The 24,778-nt window shown below is 67.8% G+C and overlaps 3 protein-coding genes across 5 annotated transcripts; 2 read left to right on the plus strand and 1 right to left on the minus strand.

Moving 5' to 3' along the window:
- On the plus strand, positions 1-6,679 carry UAP1L1 (UDP-N-acetylglucosamine pyrophosphorylase 1 like 1). The gene is made up of 9 exons (XM_045883577.3): positions 1-347; positions 1,002-1,206; positions 1,345-1,520; positions 1,837-2,009; positions 2,089-2,282; positions 2,794-2,934; positions 3,516-3,701; positions 4,290-4,356; positions 4,834-6,679. Exons 1-9 carry the CDS (start codon positions 59-61, stop codon positions 4,915-4,917), a joined length of 1,515 nt encoding a protein of 504 aa, XP_045739533.1. The 5' UTR covers positions 1-58; the 3' UTR covers positions 4,918-6,679.
- A 1,173-nt stretch (positions 6,680-7,852) lies between these two features.
- MAN1B1 (mannosidase alpha class 1B member 1) lies at positions 7,853-20,156 on the plus strand. 3 transcript variants are annotated; one of them, XM_045883578.3, is made up of 13 exons: positions 7,853-7,986; positions 8,410-8,518; positions 9,185-9,300; positions 10,908-11,062; positions 11,351-11,460; positions 12,709-12,894; positions 13,528-13,676; positions 14,093-14,281; positions 15,817-16,007; positions 16,858-16,978; positions 17,571-17,768; positions 17,845-17,976; positions 18,746-20,156. In XM_045883578.3, exons 1-13 carry the CDS (start codon positions 7,876-7,878, stop codon positions 18,956-18,958), a joined length of 1,980 nt encoding a protein of 659 aa, XP_045739534.1. In that variant the 5' UTR covers positions 7,853-7,875; the 3' UTR covers positions 18,959-20,156. The 3 variants fall into 3 exon arrangements, with proteins under 3 accessions (XP_045739534.1, XP_064435173.1, XP_064435174.1); XM_064579103.1 differs by lacking the exon at positions 17,845-17,976; XM_064579104.1 differs by lacking the exons at positions 15,817-16,007; positions 16,858-16,978.
- A 145-nt stretch (positions 20,157-20,301) lies between these two features.
- On the minus strand, positions 20,302-23,863 carry DPP7 (dipeptidyl peptidase 7). Its single transcript, XM_045883579.3, has 13 exons — positions 23,705-23,863; positions 23,517-23,630; positions 23,299-23,438; positions 23,058-23,221; positions 22,741-22,876; positions 22,588-22,669; positions 22,313-22,479; positions 22,047-22,107; positions 21,706-21,824; positions 21,466-21,622; positions 21,280-21,344; positions 20,696-20,766; positions 20,302-20,581 (listed from the first exon to the last, which is right to left on the minus strand). Exons 1-13 carry the CDS (start codon positions 23,784-23,786, stop codon positions 20,446-20,448), a joined length of 1,494 nt encoding a protein of 497 aa, XP_045739535.1. The 5' UTR covers positions 23,787-23,863; the 3' UTR covers positions 20,302-20,445.
- Between the last annotated feature and the right edge of the window lie 915 nt (positions 23,864-24,778).

Raw genomic sequence — 24,778 nt, forward strand, 5'->3', positions numbered from 1 at the left:
CCGTGACGCCCGTAGGAGCGCGCGGGTCACGAGTACTCGCGCGGCCGACAGCGGCGACATGGCTTCGGAGCGGGATGTGCGCGCCCGGCTGCAGCGCGCTGGCCAGGAACACCTGCTGCGCTTCTGCGCCGAGCTGGCGCCGGGGCCGCGCGCCGCCCTCCTGGCCGAGCTGGGGGCGCTGGAGCCGGAGGCGCTGCGCGAGCACTGTCAGCGCGCGGCTGCGGCCTGCGCGCACCCCCCGGGCCCGCCGCCCGGCCTGGCCGCGCGCCTGCGGCCCCTGCCCCCCGAGTGCGTGGGCAGCGCGAGCCGGTGCGACCCGGAGATGCGGCGGCTCTGGGAGGAGGAAGGTAGGCGGGGCGGGCCTGGCCGGCGGAGGGGGCCCGGCCCCAAGTGGGTGACAGGAGACGTTGTACTTGGAGGAGTTTAGCGTGCCTCCTTCCTTTGTGGAGTCCCCTTTCACTCGCAGCTCGCGACTGGGGTGTGGGGCTACAAACGCGCCACGGTGGTGGCCGCCCCCGGGAGGCTTGCCCTCGGGAGAGAGCGCTTTGTGCAGGTGCACCTGTCTAAACAGCAGCCCAGCCCGCGGGCGTACTGACCGCGGGGAACCCTTGCGCAATTGCACTCGCTCCCTTTCACATCAGCGCTGGCCCAGGTGCACTCTTGGCCTCGTGGCCTCGCAGGTGAGGCAGGTGCTCCTGGAGGGACGCCTGCCCAGGGCCCCCACTGCACTGCTCTGACCAGCCTGACCTGGTGTTCCTTCTGAAGGACCCAGGCTGGGAATGAACCCTGGAGGACGTCATCAGGACCCCTGATGGGTCCGGACAAGGTGGGGCGTGGGTGGGGCCCTGGGCCACAGCGGGTCAGAATGTTATTTGGAAGTTTCTGTTCTGTGGCTGTCAGAAGTCTTAGAGTCCTAGACCCAAGTGTGGCTTGCTCTCAGGTGAAGGGGGGGTTGTGTGGCAGGTCCCAGGTGTCCCCCTCATGGCACCCTGCACCTCCAGGTTTCCGCCAGATCGCCCTGAACAAGGTGGCCGTGCTGCTACTGGCTGGGGGGCAGGGCACTCGCCTGGGCGTGACCTACCCCAAAGGCATGTACCAGGTGGGGCTGCCCAGCCAGAAGACCCTGTATCAGCTGCAGGCGGAACGGATTCAGCGGGTGGAGCAGCTTGCTGGCCAGCGCCATGGGACCCGCTGCACCATCCCCTGGTGTGCCTCCTCTGCATTACCTTGTCCCCAGAATGACCCCCTGCCCCTGTAGCACCAACCCTGTCCCACACCCAGACCCGGACTCCAGGGCCAGCCCCTGTCGCACCCTGGCCTGCTCAGCCTTGCCTCCCCTTGAAGGTACATCATGACGAGTGAGTTCACGCTGGGGCCCACGGCCAAGTTCTTCAAGGAGCATGACTTCTTCCACCTGGACCCCAACAACGTGATCATGTTTGAGCAGCGCATGCTACCTGCTGTGACCTTTGATGGCAGGGCCATCCTGGAGCAGAAAGACAAGGTTGCCATGGCCCCAGGTATGTCCCACCCCTGAGCCAGGGAAGGACTGCCTGGCCTAGAACAAGGAGCTAATTAGAGGTCGGGAGGACTGTGGCAGAGGCCAGAATCGTGTGCCTGAAGGCTGTGTGGTCCCGGGTGAGTGGCCTCTCCTCTCTGGGCCGTGGTTCCCATCTGTCACATGAAACAACCATAGGGCTACTTGGATAGTGACGGAGAGCCGCCTCAAGTACAAGGTCCAGCCCCAGGGGCCTCCCCTGCCTCCAGCATGCCCGGGACTAGATGGCTGAAGCCCTGCGGCAGCCCTCCAAAGAGTGGTCCCCCCTCCCCCTGCAGATGGCAACGGGGGGCTGTACTGTGCACTGTCAGACCACCAGATTCTAGAGGACATGGGGCGTCGGGGAGTGGAGTTCGTGCACGTGTACTGTGTGGACAACATCCTCGTGCGGTTGGCTGACCCCGTCTTCATCGGCTTTTGCGTGCTTCGAGGCGCAGACTGTGGGGCCAAGGTGAGCCCGCCCTGCCGGCCTTGCCCCGTCCCCTCCGCCCCGTCCCAGCCAGCCTTCCCAGCCCAGGCCTTGGCTGCAGGTGGTGGAAAAGGCGTACCCCGAGGAGCCCGTGGGTGTGGTGTGCCAGGTGGACGGGGTCCCCCAGGTGGTGGAGTACAGCGAGATCAGCCCCGAGACTGCGCAGCTTCGTGGGCCCGATGGGAGCCTGCTCTACAGCCTGGGCAACATCTGCAACCACTTCTTCACCCGAGACTTCCTCCAGATGGTCAGCAGGTGTGCTCCGCAGGTGGCCGCAGGTGCTGGCAAGAGTGGCCTGCAGCCTGCACTGACCGGGGCCAGCTGGCCCACAGTGACCTGAGCCAAGTGGGGCTGTGGGTTGGGCTGCAGAAAGGCCCTGCATTTCAACAAGCCAGGGGCCCCAGAGCCCTGGCAGCTGCGGCCGTGAGGCTCTGGGGCCACGTCGGCCTGCTCTTCCCCCCATGCCGCGGCAGTTGCCTGCAGGCACCACCCCTTAGCCTGTGGCTTACCGGCTGCCATTTCATCTGGGCGGGGATGTGGCCACTGGGGTCTCTCTCTCTCTCTCTCTCTCTCTCTCCCTCCCTCTCTCTCTCTCGGGCTGGGCGGGGCGCGCAGGGGATGCCTGTGCCCTTCCGGAGACCGGGCTCAGCGCCAGCGCTCCTACCAGCTGTCTTGCCTGACTGGGTGTGCAGAGAGGTAGGGATGGTGCTCCCGGCGGCATCCCGTCTGAACGGTCTTTCCTTCTGTTGTCCTCCTGTGTCCCCAGCGAGTTTGAGCCCTTGCTGAAGCCGCATGTGGCTGTGAAGAAGGTCCCATACGTGGATGAGGAGGGAAATCCGGTAAAGCCGATAAAACCAAACGGGATAAAGATGGAGAAGTTTGTGTTTGATGTGTTCCAGTTTGCTAAGTTAGTGGCAGAAGTCATTTATTTTTTCCTTCTTCCCTCTCTCTCTTTTGGTGGTGGGTTCTGAGGCCTCGTTGGGCCGGGAAGTGGAGGCTTGCGGGGGACACAGTGGGAGCGCCCCTTTGCAGTGGGGAGTAGGGGCTGTAGGCAGGCTCAGGGAGAAGGCCAGAGGAAGTAGCCCCTGTGGTGTGAGCCTGGCAGCATCTGGGGTGGCTGCACTCTGTGGGGCTTTGTACTCTGGGAGACACCCCTGCCCCTCCTGAGCCCTCCGTCTGTCCCTCCTAAGCCCTCTGTCTGCTCCTGGCCTGGGGTTACGGGGCTGTTTCCAGGCCAGGTGGCTGGGGGACTCCCAGGAGATGTGGCCCTCACCCTGGGGTCCCAGGATCTGGGCGTTTGGCTGGTGGGAATGGAAAGACTTCAAGCAGCCCCAGGGACCTCAGGGGCAAAGATGCATGCAGTGCCTTTGGGGCCTCCTCCACGGAGGCGACCCCCACTTAGTCATTGGAACCCCAGAACAGCCTTCACCTGCCCAGGACCGGGGCCTCTGGGCCAGGACTCCGGGTCACTAGTTCTTTTCCGCACAGGAGCTTCGTGGCCTTTGAGGTGTCCCGGGAGGAGGAGTTCTCTCCGTTGAAGAATGCTGCCTCAGCTGCCAGGGACAACCCCGCCACGACTCGGTGCGCCCTGCTCACACAGCATTACCGCTGGGCCCTGCAGGCAGGGGCCCACTTCCTGGATGCCTGTGGGGCCCGGCTCCCTGAACCGCCCAGGTGAGTGTGGGCCTCAGCATGCCCTCCAAAGGACAAGGGAGTCCGGTTCCAGGCCCCGGCCCCAGGGCCTTGCAGGCTGTGCTGCCGTCTGAGCTGCGGCGGGGGCTCGAGCTCCATACCATGCTGCGTGCAGGTGGCCTGGCGCCCTGCCCGGCCATACAGCGACTGCCTGCAGCCTGGGGCCCAGCCCCTCGAGGTCAGCTCAGGGCCCAGGGCGAGCTGGGTGGCTGCCACCCTTGCTGACTCACTCATAAACTTTGAAGCCAAGACCTAGGCGTGACATTTGGAAGATAGCAAGGCAGGTCCCTCTTTAGGGCTGGCAAAGGAAAGGATGCGAGGTTTCTGTGTCCTTTGGCGTCCGCAGCCACCACCTAATCTGGCAGCCCAGGTGCTGTGTGGGGCCTGCGGGCTGAGGGGTGTTTTCCTGCCCAAATAAGAGCCTGTCACTTGGGCAGGGGCAGTGTGCTGAGGGCTCTGAGTGTGCAGAGGCGGGGGTATAGCTGAGTGAAGAACGTGGGGAGCAGGGTTGGGCAAGCACAGCGCAGGACATGCGCCCAGGACCATGTGCTGACACACGGGTTCCCACAGCCTGCCCGACAGCAGAGAGCCCCCCGCCATCTGTGAGATCTCGCCTTTGGTGTCCTACTCTGGAGAGGTGAGCACCCACTGGCCCACATGGGCTTTCTGGGGTAGGGCATGCAGGATCGGGGGCGGGGGCTGGGGAGAAGTGGGTGCTGGGGTAGAAAGTCAGAGATCTGACTCAGTTTACCTAGGGGGAAATAGTTTCGTAAGTTACAGAGGATCTTCCGGGACATGGAGTGGGTGACGAATCAAGAGGCCCTCATAGGTCTTGGAGGGGACAGGAGGATGTCAGGTGCGGTCAGAGTTTGGGGTTCTGGCCAGGAAGACTTTATGGGAGCCTTGCTGAGGGAGGAATGCTGGCCCCAACCCTCTAAGAAGATCTGGCCTGAGCTTACCCAAAGGTCTCATAAGGGCCTGGGTCTAGAAGTGGCATCCAACCCTTGCTGCTGGAAGCCTCTCTGGCCCTACCCCACCCTGGCTCGAGGTGAACTTGTACCCCCTTAAGGACTGAGAGGTGAATATGAGGCCATGATGACTTTCTTGTTTTCAGGGTCTGGAGGAATACCTGCGAGGCCGGGAGTTCCGGTCCCCACTCATCCTGGATGAGAACCAGGCCAGGGCTCTGCAGCCCTGACTCACTCCCAGAGCTGCCAACCCCAGGGGCCTGAGGGGCAGGACACGGGTACCTCCACCGGGGTGGGGCCCCTCCCATCACCGGTACCGTGGACACAAATGACCCCAGGCGGGCTGGGGACCAACAAGGGCTCTTTGTCTGCGCTCCAGGCTGTGGGGTGTGGGCGGGAGGCAGAGGTGTGGCGTCCTCGCTCAGAACAGAGGCCCCCCGGAGGACCGATGGCCCGTCCAGCCCTACACGCACACCCGCTTGCTGAGGAGCGCCAGCCGCTCCAGCTTTCCTGCAGAGGCACAGAAGAGGCAAGGAGAGGGAGGGGCCGGCGTCTCTCCCTCACAGGGCACCGCGTCTGAGGCGCCGCCCCCTCCCTCCCTCTAGCAGCTGAACCGTACCTGCGGCGAGGCTGGGTGAGGGTTCGCAGCCCAGCCCCCCAACTTCCCACCACCCCCAACCCACACGCAGCCTGCACACCTAAAGCTGGATCCTCTCAATTTCCCTCGGACGTCCCGGCCGCTCGGCCCCATCTGCGGTTGGTTCGGGCTGCTGAACTGTACGTGCTTCCGCCAAGAACCAGCGGGACCAACGCCGGTGGCCTCACATGGTGGTTCAAGCTGAAATATGACCAGCCAGGGAGCTCCAGCCCTCGACCAGCTTGCCAGCAGCTTCCGACAGGTCTCGGTGCTCACGTCCTCCCGCGCTCTCTGGAGCCACAGCCCCACCTATGGGTCCACAAGCCCTGCACTGCACCCCCGCACCCTGACAGAGGCTGGGGGAAACCCGCAGGCCCAGGCCCTGAGCCCCTGCCTGGCCTTGCTGCGCCGGGCCCCCGTGCCTTCTCTCCCCTCCGGAAAGCAACACAGGGGCGCCAACCTCCCCACTGACGTGGACAGCGGCATGAATCGCAGCCTGCTGCCAAGCCTGGCCACCTGCCCCCACCCCCTCCACGGCAGCCCACACCCCCGTGCAAGCTGTGCTCTCCCCAGGGGGAGCACGTTCCCTGGACAGCGGGTTCACATGCAGCTGATTCCCCCAGCAGCTTGCAGGGGGCGGTAGACCTGTCCATGCACCCTGACCTGGGCAAGAGGGCAGGGGCAGGGGCAGGGGCAGGGGCAGGGGCAGGGCAGGGCCCCGCCCAAAGCCCAGAGGAAGACTTCGCTCCCACCCAGGTCCTGCCCGCCCTTTGCAAACCTCAGAGTTGCACCGTGTGCCTCAGGACCCTTCTCCCAGCTGCTCCACAGGCAAGCAGAGGGCCCGGACAGAGGAGGGTCGGCCAAGGTGGAGGTCCGGGTCCGGGTCCGGGGTCCTGCCCACAGCTGAGCAACCCTGCAACCTCTTTTCTACACTAGGTGGAAAAGACTATGAAGCAGCTTGCTTTGAAGGGCACGGTTTATTTGAAAGTAATTACACCTTTCCATCGAGTTTCAAACATAGCACAGAGGGGCCCCCGGGGCCCTTCACCGTGTCCCAAGGGACTGGCAGCTTACAAGATCGCGGGGCGCCACCAAACCAGGAACGCCGGGAGGGCTCTGAAGTGCTTTCTCACAGGTGTGCGTTCCTGTGCCTCCTGGGCACTCGAGGCAGCACGGGCCCCTCCCCACAACGCCGTCTGTCCCTCAGGCTACCTTTAGAGCCTCTAACCCCAGACCACCGATCACGACACCCCTGGCTTTTGAAAGACTGCCCCAAACTCTTTGATTTCCCACAGAACGACAGCGGGGGTGGGGAAGAGGGCGGATTTCCAATAAACTCAAGATGCCGTGATTGACCCCTGGCCTGGCGAGTGCAGCTTCTGACCAGCACACGTCGTGGGAACGACAACCTGGTGTTCCCGGCTCTGTCCCTGCAAGGGAACAGGAGTCCACACCCCGAGCCGCTCCGGCTCTGGGCTGCCCGGGAATCCCCTCGCGCTCCCGCCCAGCTCTCCGCCGGGGTCTCCGAGCGGCCGGAGACAACCCGGTGGGTCAGACACCCGGGGGTGGGCCCAGAACCTGCCCCCCGAGCCAGCGCTCCAGGGGAGGGCTCCTGCACTCTCAGCTTGGGAGCCTGGTGACACCCTCCAGATCCCACCGTCCGCCTGCCAACGGGACGTGCAGGAAGGAGGCATCCGGGCCCGGCCGGCGCCGCCAGCGGAGTTGGGTGTGGGGAGACACCGGCGGAGGGGGTCTCTAGAAGGGACGGGGGCGGGAGAGCACGAGGCCCTCTCGGGGGCAGGCTCAGGCCAGCCCCGGTGCTGAGCAGGACGCACACGCAGAACTGCTGCCGCCGGGCCTGCGGGGCGGCGGGCTCACCCAAGGAGCCTGGCCCGCAGAGCGCCGCGCAGGGGCCGAGTTCGAGGTGCGGCGGCGGCAAGCCCCGGGCAGGGCCCGGAGCCGGGCAGACCCTCGGCGCCACGGGCCTGCGCCGCCCTTCCGCGCCTCCGCCGAAGGGAACCGCGCGCACCGCTCGCTGCAGCGGCCGTCCGCGCGCCCCGAGGGCCGTCGGGCCCCGAGGATGGAGCCGGAGGGCCGCCGCCCTGCCTGCCCCGACTCCGCCTGCTGCCCGGGCCGGGGACTCTGCCGGGCCGCGGAGTCGGGCCCCGGGGCGCCCAGCGGGCGCGGAGCGCCGGCCGGGCCCCGAGAGACCCCGCCGAGCCCGAGCCCGGGCCCAGGCTGCGCGCCGGCGGGACACTGTGCGCAGGCGCGGGCGGGCAAGCGCTGAGGGCGTGAGGTCACGGTGCGGCCGTGCGCCGGCGCGGTGGGACGTAAACAGGCGCGCAGGGCCCGCGAGGGCGGGCGCAGGCGCAGTGGGGGCTAGGAAGGCGCGGCGCAGGCGCATTGGCCGCGCACGCGATGGGCGGGGTGTTGGCGGCGCTGCGATGGCTGCCCGCGGGTGTCGGGCCGGCGACGCCCCCGGCCCCTCTCAGAGCCCGGCCTCCTGACGCCGCCAGTGGGCGGGGCCGCCCGGGCCGCCTCCGCCGCTGTCATGTATCCGACGCCGCCGCCGGCGCCGCAGCGGGACTTCATCTCGGTGACGCTGAGCCTCGGCCGGAGCTACGACGGCAGCAAAAGCTGGCGGCGGCGCTCGTGCTGGAGGGTGAGGGTCCAGCCCGGGGTCGCGGGGTCCCGGGGTCGCGGGGTCCGGGGCCCCGGGCCCAGGGGGCGATGGAGCCGGCCTGCGGCGGTCTTTGGGGCCCGAGCTCCGCGGGGTGGGGGCGGCGCGCGGCCGCCCGCGCTGAGAGCTGTCCCTCGGGGCGGCGAGGCAGGAGCCCAGCCCGTGCCCGCTCGGCAGCGTTCCCGGCGGTCTCGGGCTGCGGGGCGTCCGCGCCGCGCGTTGGGCAGGTGCGAGGTCCCGCCGGCGATCGCGGCTCGCCCGTCCCTGGCGAGAGGGCGCCTCCCCCGGTGCCGAAACCGGGCCCGGGGAGTTGCTGGCTGTCCTTTCTGAACTGGCAGCGGCTGGAGAGGTTCCCAGTTGTGTCGCTTTCGGTCAAAAACCTCATTCTCCACCCCACCCCCCCAGAAATGGAAGCAGCTGTCGCGATTACAGCGGAACGTGATCCTCTTCTTGCTCACGTTTCTGATGCTCTGTGGACTCGTGTCCTACATCGGCGTGGCTGACCAGTGGAGAGGTATCAGCTACACGTGTGCCTTAACGTGACCTGTGTGTGTCACTGAGGGCCGACCGGGCAGGAGGGTCTCGCAGTCCACCTGGAAGGTCAGCGGGTAGAGCGTTTCGATCCACGTGGCCAGAACACGGTTGTGAGTTTCCCCTCGTGGGGCTGCTTCCGTAGCGTCTGGCGGTGGCAAGTCCCGGCATCTCCATCCCCTCTGCCTCGCAGAGAAGCGGAGGTCCTGAGGTCGCAAGCTCGGTCCAGACACACCCCGTGAACTTCCTCACACGTGTTCCCGTGTGTGTGCAAAGGCCCGGGCAGAGTTCTGGCGAGCAAGTAGAGAATGCTGGTGAATTTCTCTGTTACGGTCCTGGCTGGCGTTCAGCAGGAAGGCTGAGGAGCCGCCGCAGGGGGCTCAAGCCAGGGGCCCGCTTGCAACCCTTCGTAGTCGCTGGAAGGGAAGAGGTTAAGGCCACGTATTTGCGGGGTGTGGGTTAGGGTTAAGGATCAGAACCGCCAAGGGCTTTGAAAAAGGTTTGATTCCCTCGGCCGCCCTTGGACCTTCTCTGGTCGCTGGTGTCCTTTCGTAAGGAATCACGCCTGCCTGGACGTGCTCTGTGACAGGCTTTGAGTCTCCTCCAGGCTGTGTGGCCTGCTGGGGATCCAACCCATTCTCTTGTTTAGCTGTGAACGGCCGGTCAGCAGAAGAGCGGAAGGTGAGACCTGCGGATCCGCCCGTGTTGCCAGCTCCTCAGAAAGCAGACGCTAATCCAGAAAACTTCCCAGGGGTTTTACCTCAGGTACTGTGGAGCACCTACACGTGGGGTCGTCGCCCGGGTCCGACACGCGGGCCTTTCAAAACAGTATGTGGTGTTTCAAGCAGACGGGGAAGAATCCTCTCTCTCCCCATCTGTGTGATGCTGGAGCCTCGCACGCTCCTTGTGCTGAGCCGGTAGGATGACACTTGGGGCGGGAAAGAGGAATACTCTTTCCTTCGTTCTTCTTGAACACCGGCCAGCGTGCCAGATCCTGGGTTAGCTGGTGAGCAAAACGGACCCGACCCCTGTCTCGAGGAGCTGCGGGCTGGCGGGAGCAGGCAGGTGGCCCGTGGCGGACATCCTGCGAGGAAAAGAGCGGTGGCTGCCGTGAGGGATAAGAGCCGGTCCCCAGGCTTCTCAGGGAAGCCTCTGTGAGGGTGGGACACTGAATTGCAGCCTGAGGCCGAGAAGCCGTTTGGTTCTGGGTAGAGTCAGGAGAGCCCGGCTCGAGTTGAATGAAAGTGCCCAAGGGAAGGGGGGCTGGGCTTGCTCAGGGAGTCGAAGCTTCAGCGGGTCTGGACGGGGCAGGGGGCCGGGATCGGTCCAGGCCGGGCCCTACGGGGCTGCCCTGGCGAGCAGCAGGAGGCCACTCTCCAGACTGTCCCATTCAGGGGCTGTGGGTGAAAAAGCGGGTCTTTTCCCTCGTAGAGCCAACAGGCATCTCTTCTCCTTCTTTTGGCCACTCCTTTGCACACAGACTCTCCCGTAAACGTAAGGAAAGCAGAGCCAGCCAGGCACGTTTCCCCATTGAAACGCTTCCAGAGGTGTTTCGGGAGGTCCGTGATCCGGTCTCTGGTGTCCAGCAGGGGCCTGGGCGCTAAGGGGTTAATATGCACGTCTCCCCTGGTCCAGGCCTCTGGACTGGGAGCCCCCTGTGGAGGCCACTTGCACTTTCTCTCTCGCTCGGACTCCAGCACGGTCCCCCCTCGGTGCTTTGTTTCGGCCAGACCCCGTTCTCCTGGCCACGGGGGTCCCAGCTCGCTGTCACTGGTGTCTTTACGACGAGAACATCTTCCCAGGTTCTGTGGCTACTGAGAAGCACAGGTTTTTTCCGATTCCCAAGGGGGCCTCCTTCCCGTCCTCTGGAGGAGGCGCCTCTCCCCGCCCTCCCTCTGCTGAGGACTGGCTGCTCCCGGGCCCCTACCCTCTGTCCCTGGACCCGGCGCCCGTCCCTCGCCACAGCGTTCAAGGATGAAGTGCAGGAACCCAGGGCCCAGGCCCGCAACAGTGTTCTCTCCGGCTCCATCCACGGGGACGTGTCCTGAACCTGTCTTGCTACCTTTAGGGTCTGTGACAGCCTGGAAGCATCCCGGACCAGGAGTTTAACCCGCCATCCAGGGCCACGCCAGCCCGTTGGAACAGTCTCCATCCCGGTCGGCCGGGGCCAGGAGATGGCGAGTCAGGATCTCCTGGCCAAATCTGCGTGTTGTGATGAAAAACGAAAGGAATTTCCTCTGGGGCCGTGTGCTGCTAGCCAGTTCACACAGTCCGCGGGGTTGGGTCTGATAGGGGGAGCGTCTCAGGGGAAAAGGAAGAGCAGCCCACAGGCAATTGAAGTGTTTTTGCGGGTGACTCTTATTTCTATCTAGAAGCCTAGAAGGCATTTCCGACGGCGACCACCCAACCTGCAGATTCGAGCCCCCGGTAAAGACTCCGAGGACCGGAGGCAGGACGACACCCAGCGGAGGGACGAGGCGGTGGGCGACGCTCGTCGGGAAGAAAACACACAGAGAACAGCGGTCAGGTACGAGGAGCGTCCGTGGAGGCTGGACGTGCAGAAACGTTGAGGCCCGCGTATCTGACGTTTCTGAAAACCAAAGAGGAGGAGAATGAGCACAACGTCTAAAGTACATCTTGCTTTCGGAGCAGGCAGGATCCAGAGCGGGACCCTGGTGGGAGCGGGCCCCGCCTTCTCCTGCTTGTCCTGCCTGGAGTGGAGGGCGGCAGGGAGGCCCGCCGGGTCGGGGGGACCTTGGGGCGTTTGCATCTCCGCCCTCAAGCTGGCTGATTGCTCTTCCTTCTCTCCCCGAAGCTGGAGGGGAGCGGTGATTGAGCCGCAGCCCGGCACCGAACTTCCTTCGAGAAAGGCAGAGGCCCCCCCCAAGCCTTCCTCACAGGCCCCCGGGATTCAGAACCAAGCAGGTAAGGCCCCACCTGCACCCTGTTGGGCCTCACCTGGACATTCTGACGGAGAGGGTGTGCGGACGCCCAGAGAGCCTTGGCGATGACACCGGGCTCCTTGGTGGCCCGTCGCTGCAGCCACGGGCCGCCCGTGTGGGCAGGATGCTCGTTTCTCCGGTTCCCCGCCTGGGTCTATGCCACGGGGCGTGGGGGCCGGGGCGCCTGGGGAATGTGGAGACACAGCCGACCCCTCTGCACCGGCACCCAGGCCGGACGGGGTCTCCCGGCAGGTCTGCGGGGTCTCCCGTGGTGGCAGCCGTACTGGAGGGCCTTCCGGGCATGGGTGCTTTGTAAGCCCCGTGCAGCCTGTCTGCTTCGGATCTCACGGTGCCCTCTGAGGTCACCCGCCGGTCGTATCCCCATTCCACAGATCGGAGAACTGAGGTTAGGCCTGTCACGGCCAAGGCCACGTGCCTGGTGGAGCGGGGCTCGCGCAAGCTCACCCGACTCGGGGCCCGGGCTGTGGCCCTCTGGTCCCAGCTGCTGTTGCCTCCGAAGGAAGGGGGACGAGGGAGCCCGGAGCCGCGACGCACGGCCCCGGGCACGTGGGGGAGACAGAGTGATCGTGCGGCTTGGAGGACACGGTCAGAGCCGCGGGTATCAACACGGATGGGCCTCAGACAACCCCGAGAGAACACGTGCGGTGCAGCCCCGGACGCGCACGGTTCTGTCCACGCGGTGACTCTGTAACTCGTGCCCCGTCCTCCCAGGTGTGGAGAGCAGAGACCTTCTGCCCCACATCAGTCACGAGGGCACCCCGGAAAGGCGACATGGGGCCTCGGGGACATCTGCTCCACGTTATTTCCTCTTTGAAAGCGCCCGGGGTGAGGAGGTGCGGCGGGGACACCTGGAAGATGAGGCGCTCCCGTCCGGGTCGGCAGCAGCCGGCACGCTCGACGCTCCCGAAGCCAGAGGGCACGGCGCAGCCATCGGGCCCTCTCGCATCGGACCCCCAGAGGGTCGTGCCCGCCGGGCCCCTGGTGGAGGCGGACGGGCCCGGGCCGGGCGGACCTTGCAGGCCCCGGAGGCCTCGCCACCTTGGCAGACGTGTCCAGCCGTGAGGCCCCGACCTTCGGCACCATCGACTGCTGCCCCACAGCCCTGGACAGGGCCCCCCCTCACCGTGCCCCATTCAGCTTGGGGCTGCAGAGGGGCCCCGTGTGAACCCTGACCGGGGCCGGTCCCGGTGACCTGCTGTCTTCCTTCCAGCTTCCCCGAACGAGCGTCAGAGGGCCGTGATCGATGCCTTCCGCCACGCGTGGGCCGGGTACCGCAAGTTCGCCTGGGGCCACGACGAGCTGAAACCCGTGTCCAGGTCCTTCAGCGAGTGGTTTGGCCTGGGCCTGACGCTGATTGACGCCCTGGACACCATGTGGATTTTAGGTCTGAGGAAAGGTATCTGCTCGTTCCCTAGCACGCGGCCAAGTTCTCCTCGGGTGACTCTCGGGCGAGCGGGCGAGCGAGCCGTGAGCGGGAGGGGGCAAACGCTGTCGCGCTCTCCCTCCGGACGTGCTGGGCGTGGGCAGGTGCTTTGCCGCTTGACGTCGGGCGCCCGGGGGACGCTCAGGACACCCGCTGCGGACGTGGGCCGCGGCGTCCAGGGGCGGTTCCAGCCGGATCCTCTGTTGCAGCCGGAAGGGGCTCTGTGGCGGGAGGTGGCACGGGATCCGGTAGGCTGTCAGCGCCCCGGGTCTCTCCCTCACGGCCTCCTTACGCCTCGCAGGTCGGGTGGCTTGGAGCTCGCGGGTCTTTGGTTGTTTCTGCATTGATAAGGTCCGTTTTCCCACCGAATCACTCACGCGGCCCTCTGTTCCGCCGTGTTGCGCCTGTGCTCTCGAGTGCACCCCGGCCCCCTCTTGTCTGTGCGCGTGAGGACGCGAGGGCTCCTTCCCTGGCCGCAGGACACGACGTGGGGAGCCTGCGGGAGAAAGAGCGACACGAGAATGCAGGGGGCCCCCCGAGCGAGAGGTCACGGGGGCGTGCTGGGACCACTGACCCGCTCCCCTCCCACGCTCTTCCGTGTCGCAGAGTTTGAAGAGGCCAGGAAGTGGGTGTCTAAGAAGCTGCGTTTCCAGAAAGACGTGGACGTCAACCTGTTTGAGAGCACGATCCGCATCCTGGGCGGGCTGCTGAGCGCCTACCACCTGTCTGGGGACGACCTCTTCCTGAAGAAGGCCGTGAGTGTCCCGGCGCCGGGGGGACTCACGCCTGCGGGGAGAGCAGCCCCGAGCGCGAGCGTGCGAGCGGTTGTCGCTGGGCTCCCGGGGCTCGGTGGGGGAGGGGAGGGGGGGAGGGGAGGGGAGGGGCCTGTCGGTTCCCGGTCCTCCGTGGTCCCGTCCCGTGGAGCCCGGTTTCCGCGCGTGCACGTGAGCGGGCGTCGCGCAGCCTGTGGGCACCGCGACTTGCAGGGCAACTCCCGGAAATCCTCGAGGCCAGCTCGGTTTGGCTGCCGTGGAGTGTCGAGGCCACGGGCAGCCAGCAAAGTCCGTGTCCGCGTGACCGGGCGGAGCCGGGGGACGGGCTGGCGTCGTGGAACGGAGGCGAGGCCGCCGTGCGGCAGGGAGCCTTGATTCCTCGCTGTGTTGTGTATCAGGAGGATTTTGGGAATCGGCTCATGCCTGCGTTCCAGACGCCCTCCAAGATCCCCTACTCCGACGTGAACATCGGCACCGGGGCCGCCCACCCGCCCCGCTGGACCTCGGACAGCACGGTGGCCGAGGTCACGAGCATTCAGCTGGAGTTCCGGGAGCTCTCGCGCCTCACGGGCAGTAAGAAGTTTCAGGTACGGAGGGGCCGGGCTGCTGGCCGGGAGTGCGGCCGGCTCGCCGCAGGAGGTGCGGGCTCGCGTGCGGGGCGGCCCTGGGCCGTTTCTCCTCGGCAGATCCCGCTCTCTCAGTGAGAACAGAGGCCGGGGCGTCGAGGCGGCGCCTGGGGGCCAAGTCCCCGCCCGGCCCTGCCCTGCTGCAGGCCCGCGTCCTCAGGGTGCCAGCCGCCAGCCTCCCACGTGCCGCAGGGTGGGGGGGCAGCGGCGGCCGCGCCGGGAGGGGGGGGGTGAGGCGCAAACGAGGGAGCCGCGCGCGGTTTTTCTCACTCGACCGCCCGTGGTTGGCCGTTCTCGTCGGTGCGTCCTCGGCCCCGTTCGGCGGTGCCGCGGTCCTCGAGGGGGAGCGTGTGGACTCGGCACCGCGTGGGGGCCGTTCCCCTCTCTTTGAGAAGCACAGAGTCGTGATTCAAGTGAAATCGTGGCTCCTCGCGTGGACCTGGCACCGCGTTCCCCAGCTGTGGTCGTTGGCGCGCTCTGTCGCCAGCACGACGGCGTCCCCTTCGGCAGCAGCCGCGCCCCTGACGCTCCCTCCCGGCGAGTGTGGGCCCGCGTGCTGGGGTCGTGCTCGGGCCGCCCGCGTCCGGTTCGTTCGCTGCAGGTGGGGTTTTCTTCCGTGTGGAAGGCGCCCACAGCATTCCTCTGTGCCGCGGCCCGTGTCCACGCGTCCGTTCCCGCGGCCGGCGCCGTGGGGGTCGTGAGAGGGTGCTCCCACCAGCAGGGTCTCGCCACGCTCGGGGCTCCGGTTCTTGGGCGGCCGGCGCGTGGTCGGTCGGTCAGCCTTCGGAGACGGCCGTCACGTCGGGCGCTTCAGGGTGCCTCGCCGTGGATTTGATTTCTGTACCGATGACACGCGGCGTTCCCGAGTCCTTGCCGGCCCCGCGCGTGTGTCCTGGGCAGTGACGTGCGTGCGGGCCCCTCCCCGCCTGTGGACGGCGTGGTGGTCTTCCCATCGCTGGCCCCTGGTCCAGCAGCTCAGCACGTGTGTCAGGCGGCCGCAGCCCGATGCTGGGGACAAGAGAGGGCTCGAGGCGGGTGTGGGCATGTGTGTCGGGTCGAGCCCAGGAAGGGGCTCCCCTCGCGGGGTCCTGAGCTCAGCGTGGGGATGAGCCGCGAGTCCGGGCGCGGAAGCAGCCCTGCCTGCCTTCCCTCCAGCAAGTGGGAGCAGCCGGCCGCACCTGGGCAGGAGGTCGTGGGGGCCAGGGCTGTGGTTTTCAGACACGGTCCCCCTGTCCGGAGGATGAGTCGGGCCCTGTCATCGGGGCCGTGTCATCTGCCCGCCCCTCGAGGCGGCCACGCGTGAGGGAGCCGGACTGGGTCGCCGCGGGGCCTGGGCCAGTCTCAGAAGCCTCTGTCGGGCAGCTGGGCTGGGGGACGCCGGCCCGCCCTCTCCTCCACGGGGCGCGGATCCGTCCCGTGGGGGCGAGCCAGCGCAGCCCCTCTCTGCAGCTTGCCCGCCCCCTCGCTCAGCCCCGCTCTCCCCTCGTGTGCCCCAGGAGGCTGCGGAGGAGGTGACGAGGCGCGTCCACTCGCTGTCGGGCAAGAAGGACGGGCTGGTGCCCATGTTCATCAACACGCACAGCGGCCTCTTCACGCACATGGGCGTGTTCACGTTGGGCGCCAGGGCCGACAGCTACTACGAGTACCTGCTGAAGCAGTGGATCCAGGGCGGAAAGAAGGAGACCCAGTGAGGCCGGTTTCTGCTGCGTTGGGGCGGGGTCCCCGCGGCTCCGCTGGCGCCCGGGTCTCGGTCAGGCAGCCGCAGCCGTGCCGGGCCCGCGCTCGGCCCCTCCGCGGGGGATGCGTTTCTTCCAAGCACAGCCCGTGGGCCGAGGGCCGGGGACCTGGCTGGTCGCTGAGCCCCATGGCCCTTCCGCGCCAGGCGGGGCCCGGGGTCTGCGCCTGGCCGAGGGGCCCCCAGCTCACCAGCTGAGCGGTCCCCCCCGGGGTTGCGGAGGCCACCGTGTGCACGCGCTCCCCAGCAGAAGGCGGCCGGGAACAGCTGGGCCTCCCGCGCTTACCGTCGGTCGCTTAGAATACGGGCTTTCCCGGGGGGGGGGGGGCGGGGGGGGGCGGCGCAATGCGTAGCCGCGTCCCACGGTGTGGAAGACAGAGCTCACCCTCGTGAGGGAACCGGAAATCCCCGAAGTCTCGAGCCTGGGGGTGACGGGCACCCAGAACCCCCGGGGGCAGCTCCGGGCCGACCCCTGCGGGCAGGGACAAGGGCGTCACATCTGGGGAGCCTGCGGGGACGTCGGGGTCCTGGGGCTCTGCGGAGGCTGGGCTTGGGTGTCCCTCGGGGCCGGTTGAGAGGAACGATCCTCGGGAGCAGAAGGCACAGCCCTATGCCCCACGCCGCTGGCGGCCGCGAGCCTCCTCCTCCGGGCTGGCCCGGCGCCACCCCAGACGGGGCCAGGCCTCTCGGCCACTAGCGTGTGCGTGGCAGCTCACAGCCGTGCGGCCGCTCCTGGGCGACGGGGGCGGGGGGCCCGTGCGCCCGCCTGGCCGGAGCTGACGGGCCCTGCCGCTCTGCCCAGGTTAGTGGAAGACTACCTCGAAGCCATCGAGGGAATCAAGAGGCACCTGCTGCGCAGGTCTGAGCCCAGGAAGCTCACCTTTGTGGGGGAGCTCGCCCACGGCCGCTTCAGTGCCAAGATGGTGAGCGTGTGCGCGAGCCAGGTGGGGTGTCGGGGGCGGGAGGCTTCGGCACCCTCCTGCGTGTCCTGAACCGCGACGGAGTCGTGAGTCCGGGCGTTGCAGGGAGCGATGCAGTTCCGGCCGTGGGGCGTGTGGCTGGGCTGCGTGGCCTGCGTGTCTCCACGACGGCAGCGGGAGCTGAGGGGGAGCTGGGTCTGCGATGGGCCCCTGGCCGCTCCCCCAGGGTCCCGGCTCCCCGCCTCCCAGGGACCCTCCCTCCCCCCTCTGCCCTGGTCTCCTGCCACCGGGACTGCGGTGCCCCATTGGTGTTCGTGGGGTCGGGCGGAGGGTCGGGGGAGGCCCGGGTCAGCATCCGCTCTCCCGGGAGGGGGAGGGGGTGTCCTGCCACCGCCTTCTCCCCTGCTCCCGTTGAGCCCCAAGTGCTGGGCCTGTAGTCGAGTCGCGTGCCCGAGTGGACCCTGAGGCGTCCCCGCTCGGGCTCGTCGGCTCCTGGGGACGTGGGAGGCCCGAGACAGCGCTGGACCCGGTGCTGCCGCCCCCCGCCCCGTGCGGCCACAGACTCAGCGGTGGTGAGGACACGCTCTGATTTCAGGACCACCTGGTATGCTTCCTGCCAGGGACGCTGGCTCTGGGCGCCCACCACGGCCTGCCCGCTGACCACATGGAGCTGGCCCGGGCGCTCATGGACACCTGCTACCAGATGAACCGCCAGATGGAGACGGGGCTGAGCCCCGAAATCGTGCACTTCAACCTGTACCCCCAGAGCGACCAGAAGGACGTGCAGGTCAAGGTGAGCCGGGGCCGGGCTCTGGTGTGGGGGGCGCGTGGGGGCCTCGCCTGAGCTCAGCCCGTGTTCCGCGTCCCAGCCGGCCGACAAGCACAACCTGCTGCGGCCCGAGACGGTGGAGAGCTTGTTCTACCTGCACCGCCTCACGGGGGACCCCAAGTACCAGGACTGGGGCTGGCAGATCCTGCAGAGCTTCAACACGTACACGCGGGTGAGCCGCCTGCCCGCCGCCCGGTCGGCGTCCCCGGCTCCTCACCGGCCACCTCGCCCTGGGCCGCGGGGGTGGGGGGTGGGTGCGCGGGCTCGCCGTGGCCTCGGGAGTTCGGGGCGCGTGGGGGCCGGGGTGTCCCTCGGTCGCGTCTCGAGGGACCAGGCTCTGTGGGGAGGGCCCCTGCCGGGGCCCCATGTGCACGGGCACATCGTTCCCGGATCCTCCGTGTGCCCGGGGCAGCCCTTCTCCACCCCGGGATGACCTCGGGGCCACCGCTCCCCCATGGCGCCATGACCTGGCCCTGCCCCACCGTGCTGGGGGCCCTGCCGCCCGTCCTGCCGCCGGGGCCCTGGCTCTGAGGAGGTCACGCCCTGTCCAGGGCCCACCACCCACCCTGGCAGAGCCAGAGCTTGACCTCTGCCCTGTGGTGTGGGAGGCGGTGGGGTCTGGACTCCTCAGGTGATCTCGGAGCCTTCGGGAGGCGGCCTCCGAGTTTCGGAGGCGGCGCTTTCCATCAGGTCAGCTGAGGGGGGCTGGCACCACTGAGGGGGTGTCGTGAACTGTGGCTGGCCTCCAGGGGGGCCGGTCCCCTGGTGCACCTTGGGGTCACCCCCCCCAGGCCCTGCCCTGGGCCGCGCGCGCCCCGGTGAGGCAGGGAGACTCGGGGAGGGGGCCGTCCGGCTGCCGGGCCCGCACCCCGAGGGCCGAGCCCGGGGTGGGGGGCCGGCCGTGCCTGCAGCCGTGACCCCGCGGTCTCGCCTTCGCACAGGTCCCCTCGGGCGGCTACTCCTCCATCAGCAACGTCCAGGATCCCCTCAATCCCCAGCCCAGGGATAAGATGGAGAGCTTCTTTCTGGGGGAGACGCTCAAGTACCTGTATCTGCTCTTCTCCGACGACCCAGACCTGCTCAGCCTGGACGCCTACGTGTTCAACACCGAGGCTCACCCCCTGCCCATCTGGGTCCCGCCTAGGGGGGCCTGACGCCCCTGTGGGCAGTGCCTCAGACGTGACCCATCCCTGCTGTGATTCAGGGTTTCCCGTCCACTGGAGGAGGCTTCTTCCTTCTTCCTGTGAATCTTGAATCATGTTTACATTCCGAATACCCGAACAGCTTCCCGTCAGCCGGTGCCCGCGCTTCGTGGTGGTCCCTCGTGCCTGGTCGTCTCCCGGGGCGGCGCTGGGTCCCCCACATCGTGTTCGGAGACAAGAGCTGAAGGGACAGCCCGACATGCGGCTCAGCCTGGGGTCAGAGCCTGACGACGTGCCCTGACCCGAGGGTCCGGGGGGGCGCCCGTGACCCCCTGCGCATCCGGGCACCTGGTGGGTCGGCTGTGGTGTTTACACGTTGGACTCAGGGATCCTCCCCTGGCCCTGCAGGGGCTGGGAGGGGCGGGTGGGCGAGTTCGTCCTGCTCCTGGACCACCCGCTAGAATGGACCATAAAGTAGATTTGCGCTGACGTCATGTGCGAGACCCTGTGTTTCCTGAGCTGCGGTCGGACTCCGGCCACTGTGGTAGCCGCACCTCGCGCTCTCCGCTTGGACGTCAGAACTCTCTCTGTGACAGGCAGCCTGGGGACCCGGGACCGGGTGGTGTGGACGTGGAGTCCACGCTTCCGCAAGAGAGGACACCCTGCACCTGCTCGTCCTTGGGGGGGGATGTGTCCTGGGCTCTGTGTCCCCAGGTGGAGGTGTGCCTGTCCCTCCCATGGGGGCCTGCCGCTTCCCTCCCTGAGCCCTGACTTGGGGCGCTTTTCCAGAAACGAATCCTGGCGTGTGGGGGGAGGAGCCTGCTCCCTAGGACCGGGTGGCCCCCAGGACAGGCGCAGGTCCTCCCTCTGACACTCCTGAGCAGCCCAGTACCCTTGTCATTTCTAGAAGATCCTCCCTCCCAGAGCTGCCGGGCCTCTCCTGCTGGTGGATGATGCCTCTGCGGAGGTGTAGCCCCTAGTGCCCTGCAGGACCTGGGTTCTGGCCATGTTCCCTGGTGTTCCAGCACCTCAGGTGCCCAGTGGCCGCCCTTGGGGCTGCCTTCCGCCCTTGACCCGATACCGTGTCTTTGTGCCTGGAACAGGGTGCAGGGCCTGTCTTCCAAGGGGGCTCCGTCCCCCCGCATTGCTGCCCGCAGCTCCTCCGTGCCCACGGGTGGGGTGCCCACCCTGGGGGTGGAGCTGCGGGCCCAGGTCCCCTCCACGCCCGGGGTCCGGCCCCCAGAGGCCCGGCTGGGGTGGCAGGTGGAGCGCCACACCCCTCAGTGGGGCTGCTCGAAGGACGCTTGGGCTGGCCACAGGGTACCCCCACCCATGCCCTGAGACCACACGCAGACTGAGGGCTCAGTTTTATTCTGTGCGAGGCTGGTTTGGGAGCCGTGCAGTGCGTCCACCATGTCTGCTCCCTCGGCCCGCGCCGCACTCTGCCCCAGAGCCCTCTGAGACGCTGCCCTCTCTGGTCCTGGGCCGGGGAGCGCTCCTCAGCCCCCGCGTCCCCCACGCTGGGCCATCTGCATCCGCCGTTGGCGTCTGGCTGCTTCCACCCACTCGCGGATGAGCCTGGCCTCGAACGCACGAGCCTCCCGGACAGACGCTGGGTCTTCTGGGTGAGACGCTCTAAGGGGAGGCACGGGGCCTCAGCTGGGCAGCAGGCCGAGCCCTGCCCCACCCCAGCGCACGTCCAGCCGCTGGCCCGGGCCACACGCAGCACCACTCCCGGCAGGTCCGCACCTGAGGTCTAGGTGATGGGCTCCCCCCCGGATGGTGATGGCGAGGACCGACGTGCTCAGGTTACTCCGGATCTGTCGAAGGACATCCCGTCAGCCGCCTGGTGTGCTCTGAGCCACGGCCAGCCCACCCCTGCCCACTCGTGCGGCCTGTGGCGGGACTGCTTGTCCAGCTCGGGGTGCAGCTGAGGCAGGAACGAGCAGCCTCGTTAGAAAGAGGCGGAGGTTAGGGTGCCCGACGTCAGTTCACACTCGGAAGTCAGGGAGGGGACATCTGGGGCCTCGGTCTGTTAAGCGTCCGACTCGATGTCGGCTCAGGTCCTGTGGGGTCGTGGGATTGCGCCCCGTGGCAGGCCCCGTGCTCAGCAGGGATTCTGCCTGAGATTCTCTCCCTCCCTCTGCCCGCCCCCCAAAGGAAGTCCAAGGGGGAGAACCATCAAAGGGAGGAGGAGATGAAGTTAGAAAGAAAACGAAGGGCACACACAAGCCAGGAGCGGAGGGTGGCTGACCGACAGGGAGGGTCCCGCATGGGCCCCCCAGCGGGCCAGAGCCAAGAGCACCCGCAGCAGCTCCCAGGCCGTGCCTCACCCCGCCCCCTGCCCAGGGGTCCAGGTCACCGTTGGAGAAGAGGATGTTGCTGGCAGCTTTGAGGTCTGAAAGGGACAGACACGGGGGTGGAGACGGGCCCGGCCGCCCGGATCTGAGCCGTGGCCAGATCAGGGGAGCCGAGTCCGCGGGGGGCGCAGGGAGGGAGGCTGCCCTCTCGAGCCGCACCGTCCCCGCCGAAGCTGGTGTGCAGCCAGTCGCTCCGGGGCCACACGCCCCACGTGTCCAGGCAATACTGCTGGCGGAGGGCCTCGGTGAAGGGCAACTCGGGGAAGAGGTCTGTCACGTTGTTGCTGGAAAACGTCAGGTTGATCTCGGTGCAGGCCTGTGGGACGCCACACACCAGGTCGGGCGGGGGCGCACCCAGCGCCTCTGTCCCGGGCAGTCCCGGGCGGCCGACAGCCCTACCTGGTAGTCCCAGGCCCTGGCGTTGGGGCCGGAGCCACAGCCCGTGGGGTCCGCGCAGGCCTGGTACTGCAGGTAGATGTCGTAGCAGGGCGCTGTGCCCGAGGAGTTATACACCAGCCCTGGCGGACAGGCCCGGGCGCTCCTTGGGTCTGTGCTGGTGGCTCTGACCCCCCGCGTCCCCCAACGGCCCCCCTCCCAGCAGGGCAGGTCGTGGCGGGGCAGAGCCCCCCCAGGCCGGGCCAGGGACGGCATGGGGACGTCGGTGCTCCTTGCCTGCACGTGGCCCGCGCCCCAAGCCGTGTCCACCCCCACGCTTTGCGCTGGGCTGAGGGGAGACGCACCAGCCAGTGTTCCCAGCCCCTTGATCCTCTGGCTCTCGCTCAGCAGCCGGTCACAGCCAACCTGGGGATGCCAACCAAAGACCCCCACTTGGCCTGCAGCCCCCTCGCAGTCCACCCTCCCTGGTCCCGGGCCCCGGAGTGGCTGCGAGGCTCTTGGGCTGACCAGCACTGGCCGGCCCACGGCAGCTGGGCCCTTCTCTGTCCACGGACACCGCCCTCCCCAGACCCCAGGCAGCGTCTCCTTATGCCGGGAGCAGCCGTCTTGCCTTGACTGGGTTGGCAGGAAGGTGCCCGAGGAAGTCGGTGGGGTACGGGTAGTCCATCATGGCCAGCACGGTGAAGGCATTGCGGGCGAACCCAAAGAGCTGGGTCAGGTCCTCCCAGCTGGACAGGCGCTGGCAGGTGCCGAACTCCCGGCTGACCGTGTCATGGGCTGCCAGGGGGAGGCGGGACAACGGCCTCTGGCGGCTGCTGGTGGGCGTGGGGCGGGGGCCAGAGGGAGGGGAGGGCTGGTCCGCAGCTCACGGTGGGGCCTTCTCACCTCCCTGTAAGAACAGGTCCTTCATCTGCCGGAACGCGTCCCGCACGCCCTGGGCACACTTGGGACTCTGGCCCTCGAAGTCCTGGAGAGAGAAGGGTTTGGCTGCCGCTGCTGCAGCCTGGCCCGGCCCGGGGCCCCGGAACCCTCGCTCACCGCCGAGACGTCGCGGAAGAACTGGTAGGAGTCGCCGAGGCCAGCCACAGACACGAGGGGCGCACTGGCCGCGAGCGCGCCGTCCACGAGATGGGGGTACTTGATCCTCATGTAGGCGCTGAGCATCCCCCCGTAGCTGGGCGGACACACAGCGTGGGGCTGGGGCCACAGCGTCCCCAGGACGCCCCTCCGCTCTCCCTCCCCGGAGCCCACGGTGCCCCCGGGAGGCCCTGCCACTTCCGCCCCACAGAAATCCCGGCCCTGGGCCCAAGCACGCGCGTGTGGCTCAGGGAGGAGCGAGCCGGGCGAGGGCCCACCTGCCACCAAAGGCGATGGCGGGGCTGTCCGGGGCCCCGAGGTCCCTCCGCAGCGCGCCGAGCAGCCTCGCGAAGTCGGCCAGGGCCTGTTCCACGGTCAGCAGCTCCGTGTGCCCGCGCTGCGTGGACCGCTCGCCGAACGGGAGTGACTTCCCATAGTAGCGCTGCAGGCGGGCGCCAGTGGGACTGAGCCCGGCCCCCCACGCCCGCCCTCCCCGCCCACGCCGCCCCGGGTACGCACGTGCTCCGCGAAGACGACCAGGGCCTCCTGCTGTGCCGCCAGCTCCAGGATGAACCCCGAGTTGTTGGCGAAGGACCACACGTTTCCCTCGTTGCCCGTGTAGAAGAATATGGGCCCCCTGCCCCTCTTCCAGAACTTCTCTGTCGGGCGGAGGCAGGAGGGGGTGGGTGAGGCGCGGGGCAGGACCCCGGGCCCCGGGCCCCCCAGGGCGACCTCACCTGACACCAGAAACCGCTGGGGGAAGGTCTTGTTGCCAAACCTCTCGAAGTTGAAATGGTCCAGAAGCTGCTCAAAGTAGCCCTCCCGAAAGTCGCTCCCCGGGACCCTGTGGGCTGCAGGGGTGCGGTGCTCAGCACGCGGGGCACACCGGACGGGGTGGGGGGGACGCCCGCGGGCCCGCACTCACCCGTGGCCCCCGGGCTGCGCGGCCCCAGCACCAGCAGCAGGGTCAGGGCCCAGGGCAGGGCCGGCCGGAGCTGGGCGCCCATCTCTGCTCGCGGCGGGGCGCGGTCACATGACCAGCAGGCGGCCCTCACGTGACAGCCCGAGCGGTTTGTGGGCCGACCTTCCGCGCCTCCGTCGGCTCCTGGGGCCTTCCGTCCCCGTCTCGAGGTTCCTGCCACCCACTGCGTCGCCACGGAGACCGTCGCCGTGGGGACGCTGGAAGCGGGAATGGACTCGAGGACCTGGTGCTGGGACAGGACGTGTGCCCAGCCACCCGTCCTCCAGGAGCCACTGCCCAGGGCCCGGGCGCCCGGCGCAGGGGGACCCACATGGCGGCAGGAGGGAGGCAGAGGGGTCCCCACTGGCTGTCCAGGCTGCTCCTCTTGGCGCCTCCCAGCCTCTGGCCCCCCCGGTGCCGTCCTGGGCTGACCCTGGAGGAGAAGAGCGGGAGCCTTGGGAAGATGGGGCGGCAGCGGGAAGGAGGGGTCTCAGGCAGAGGCCAGCAGGCCCGCGGAAAGGGCTCGTCCAAGTGACAGGGACCTCACGGCTGCAGCAGGGGGGCGGCCGGGCAGGCAGGGGTTTGGGCAGTGCAGGGATGTGGCTGTTCAGAGCCGCTGGGAGCTGGGAGCCTCTCGCCCACCCTCACCCCCGGCTGCTCCCTTTGATGAAGGATAGGCTGGCAGGATGAGGGGCTCCGGCCCTAAGCGGAAACGACCCTTAAAAGGATTTTACACCCACCCTGCAAGGAGCCCTCCAGCCTTCCCCACCTGAGAGATGACAGGAACCTGATTGCATGACAGGTCGTCCGCCAACAAGCCCATTAAAACTCCGGTGGCTTTGTCCTCCATCACTCAGTAAACCTTGCTTCCCGGCCCACCACCCTGTGTGGTCTCCTCCGTTCTCTGCAGCGGTGCGACCAAGAACCACGGAATATCGTGCAACACCTTCACTGGTCCCTCAGTCAGATGGGGGCCAGGAGGTGTCCGGACACTGCAGGGCCCCCTCTCCCCCAGCAGCCAGCCTGGGCCCAGGTCAG

The sequence above is a fragment of the Mirounga angustirostris genome, unplaced genomic scaffold (assembly GCF_029215605.1).
Source record: "Mirounga angustirostris isolate CCGP_5_RB_7025 unplaced genomic scaffold, mMirAng1.0.hap1 SCAF_15, whole genome shotgun sequence".
NCBI lineage: Eukaryota > Metazoa > Chordata > Mammalia > Carnivora > Phocidae > Mirounga > Mirounga angustirostris.

Excerpts from the sequence above, each read along its gene's own strand:
- UAP1L1 (XM_045883577.3), top strand. The coding sequence starts at position 59 with ATGGCTTCGGAGCGGGATGTGCGCGCCCGGCTGCAGCGCGCTGGCCAG. Across the intron at positions 348-1,001 it reads GCGGCTCTGGGAGGAGGAAG|GTTTCCGCCAGATCGCCCTG; the intron begins GTAGGCGGGGCG and ends CTGCACCTCCAG. Across the intron at positions 2,283-2,793 it reads TTCCTCCAGATGGTCAGCAG|CGAGTTTGAGCCCTTGCTGA; the intron begins GTGTGCTCCGCA and ends CTGTGTCCCCAG.
- MAN1B1 (XM_045883578.3), top strand. The coding sequence starts at position 7,876 with ATGTATCCGACGCCGCCGCCGGCGCCGCAGCGGGACTTCATCTCGGTG. Across the intron at positions 16,008-16,857 it reads GGCGGAAAGAAGGAGACCCA|GTTAGTGGAAGACTACCTCG; the intron begins GTGAGGCCGGTT and ends CGCTCTGCCCAG. Across the intron at positions 16,979-17,570 it reads GCCGCTTCAGTGCCAAGATG|GACCACCTGGTATGCTTCCT; the intron begins GTGAGCGTGTGC and ends CTCTGATTTCAG.
- DPP7 (XM_045883579.3), bottom strand. The coding sequence starts at position 23,786 with ATGGGCGCCCAGCTCCGGCCGGCCCTGCCCTGGGCCCTGACCCTGCTG. Across the intron at positions 22,670-22,740 it reads TCTTCCGCGACGTCTCGGCG|GACTTCGAGGGCCAGAGTCC; the intron begins GTGAGCGAGGGT and ends TTCTCTCTCCAG. Across the intron at positions 22,480-22,587 it reads GGACCTGTTCTTACAGGGAG|CCCATGACACGGTCAGCCGG; the intron begins GTGAGAAGGCCC and ends TCCCCCTGGCAG.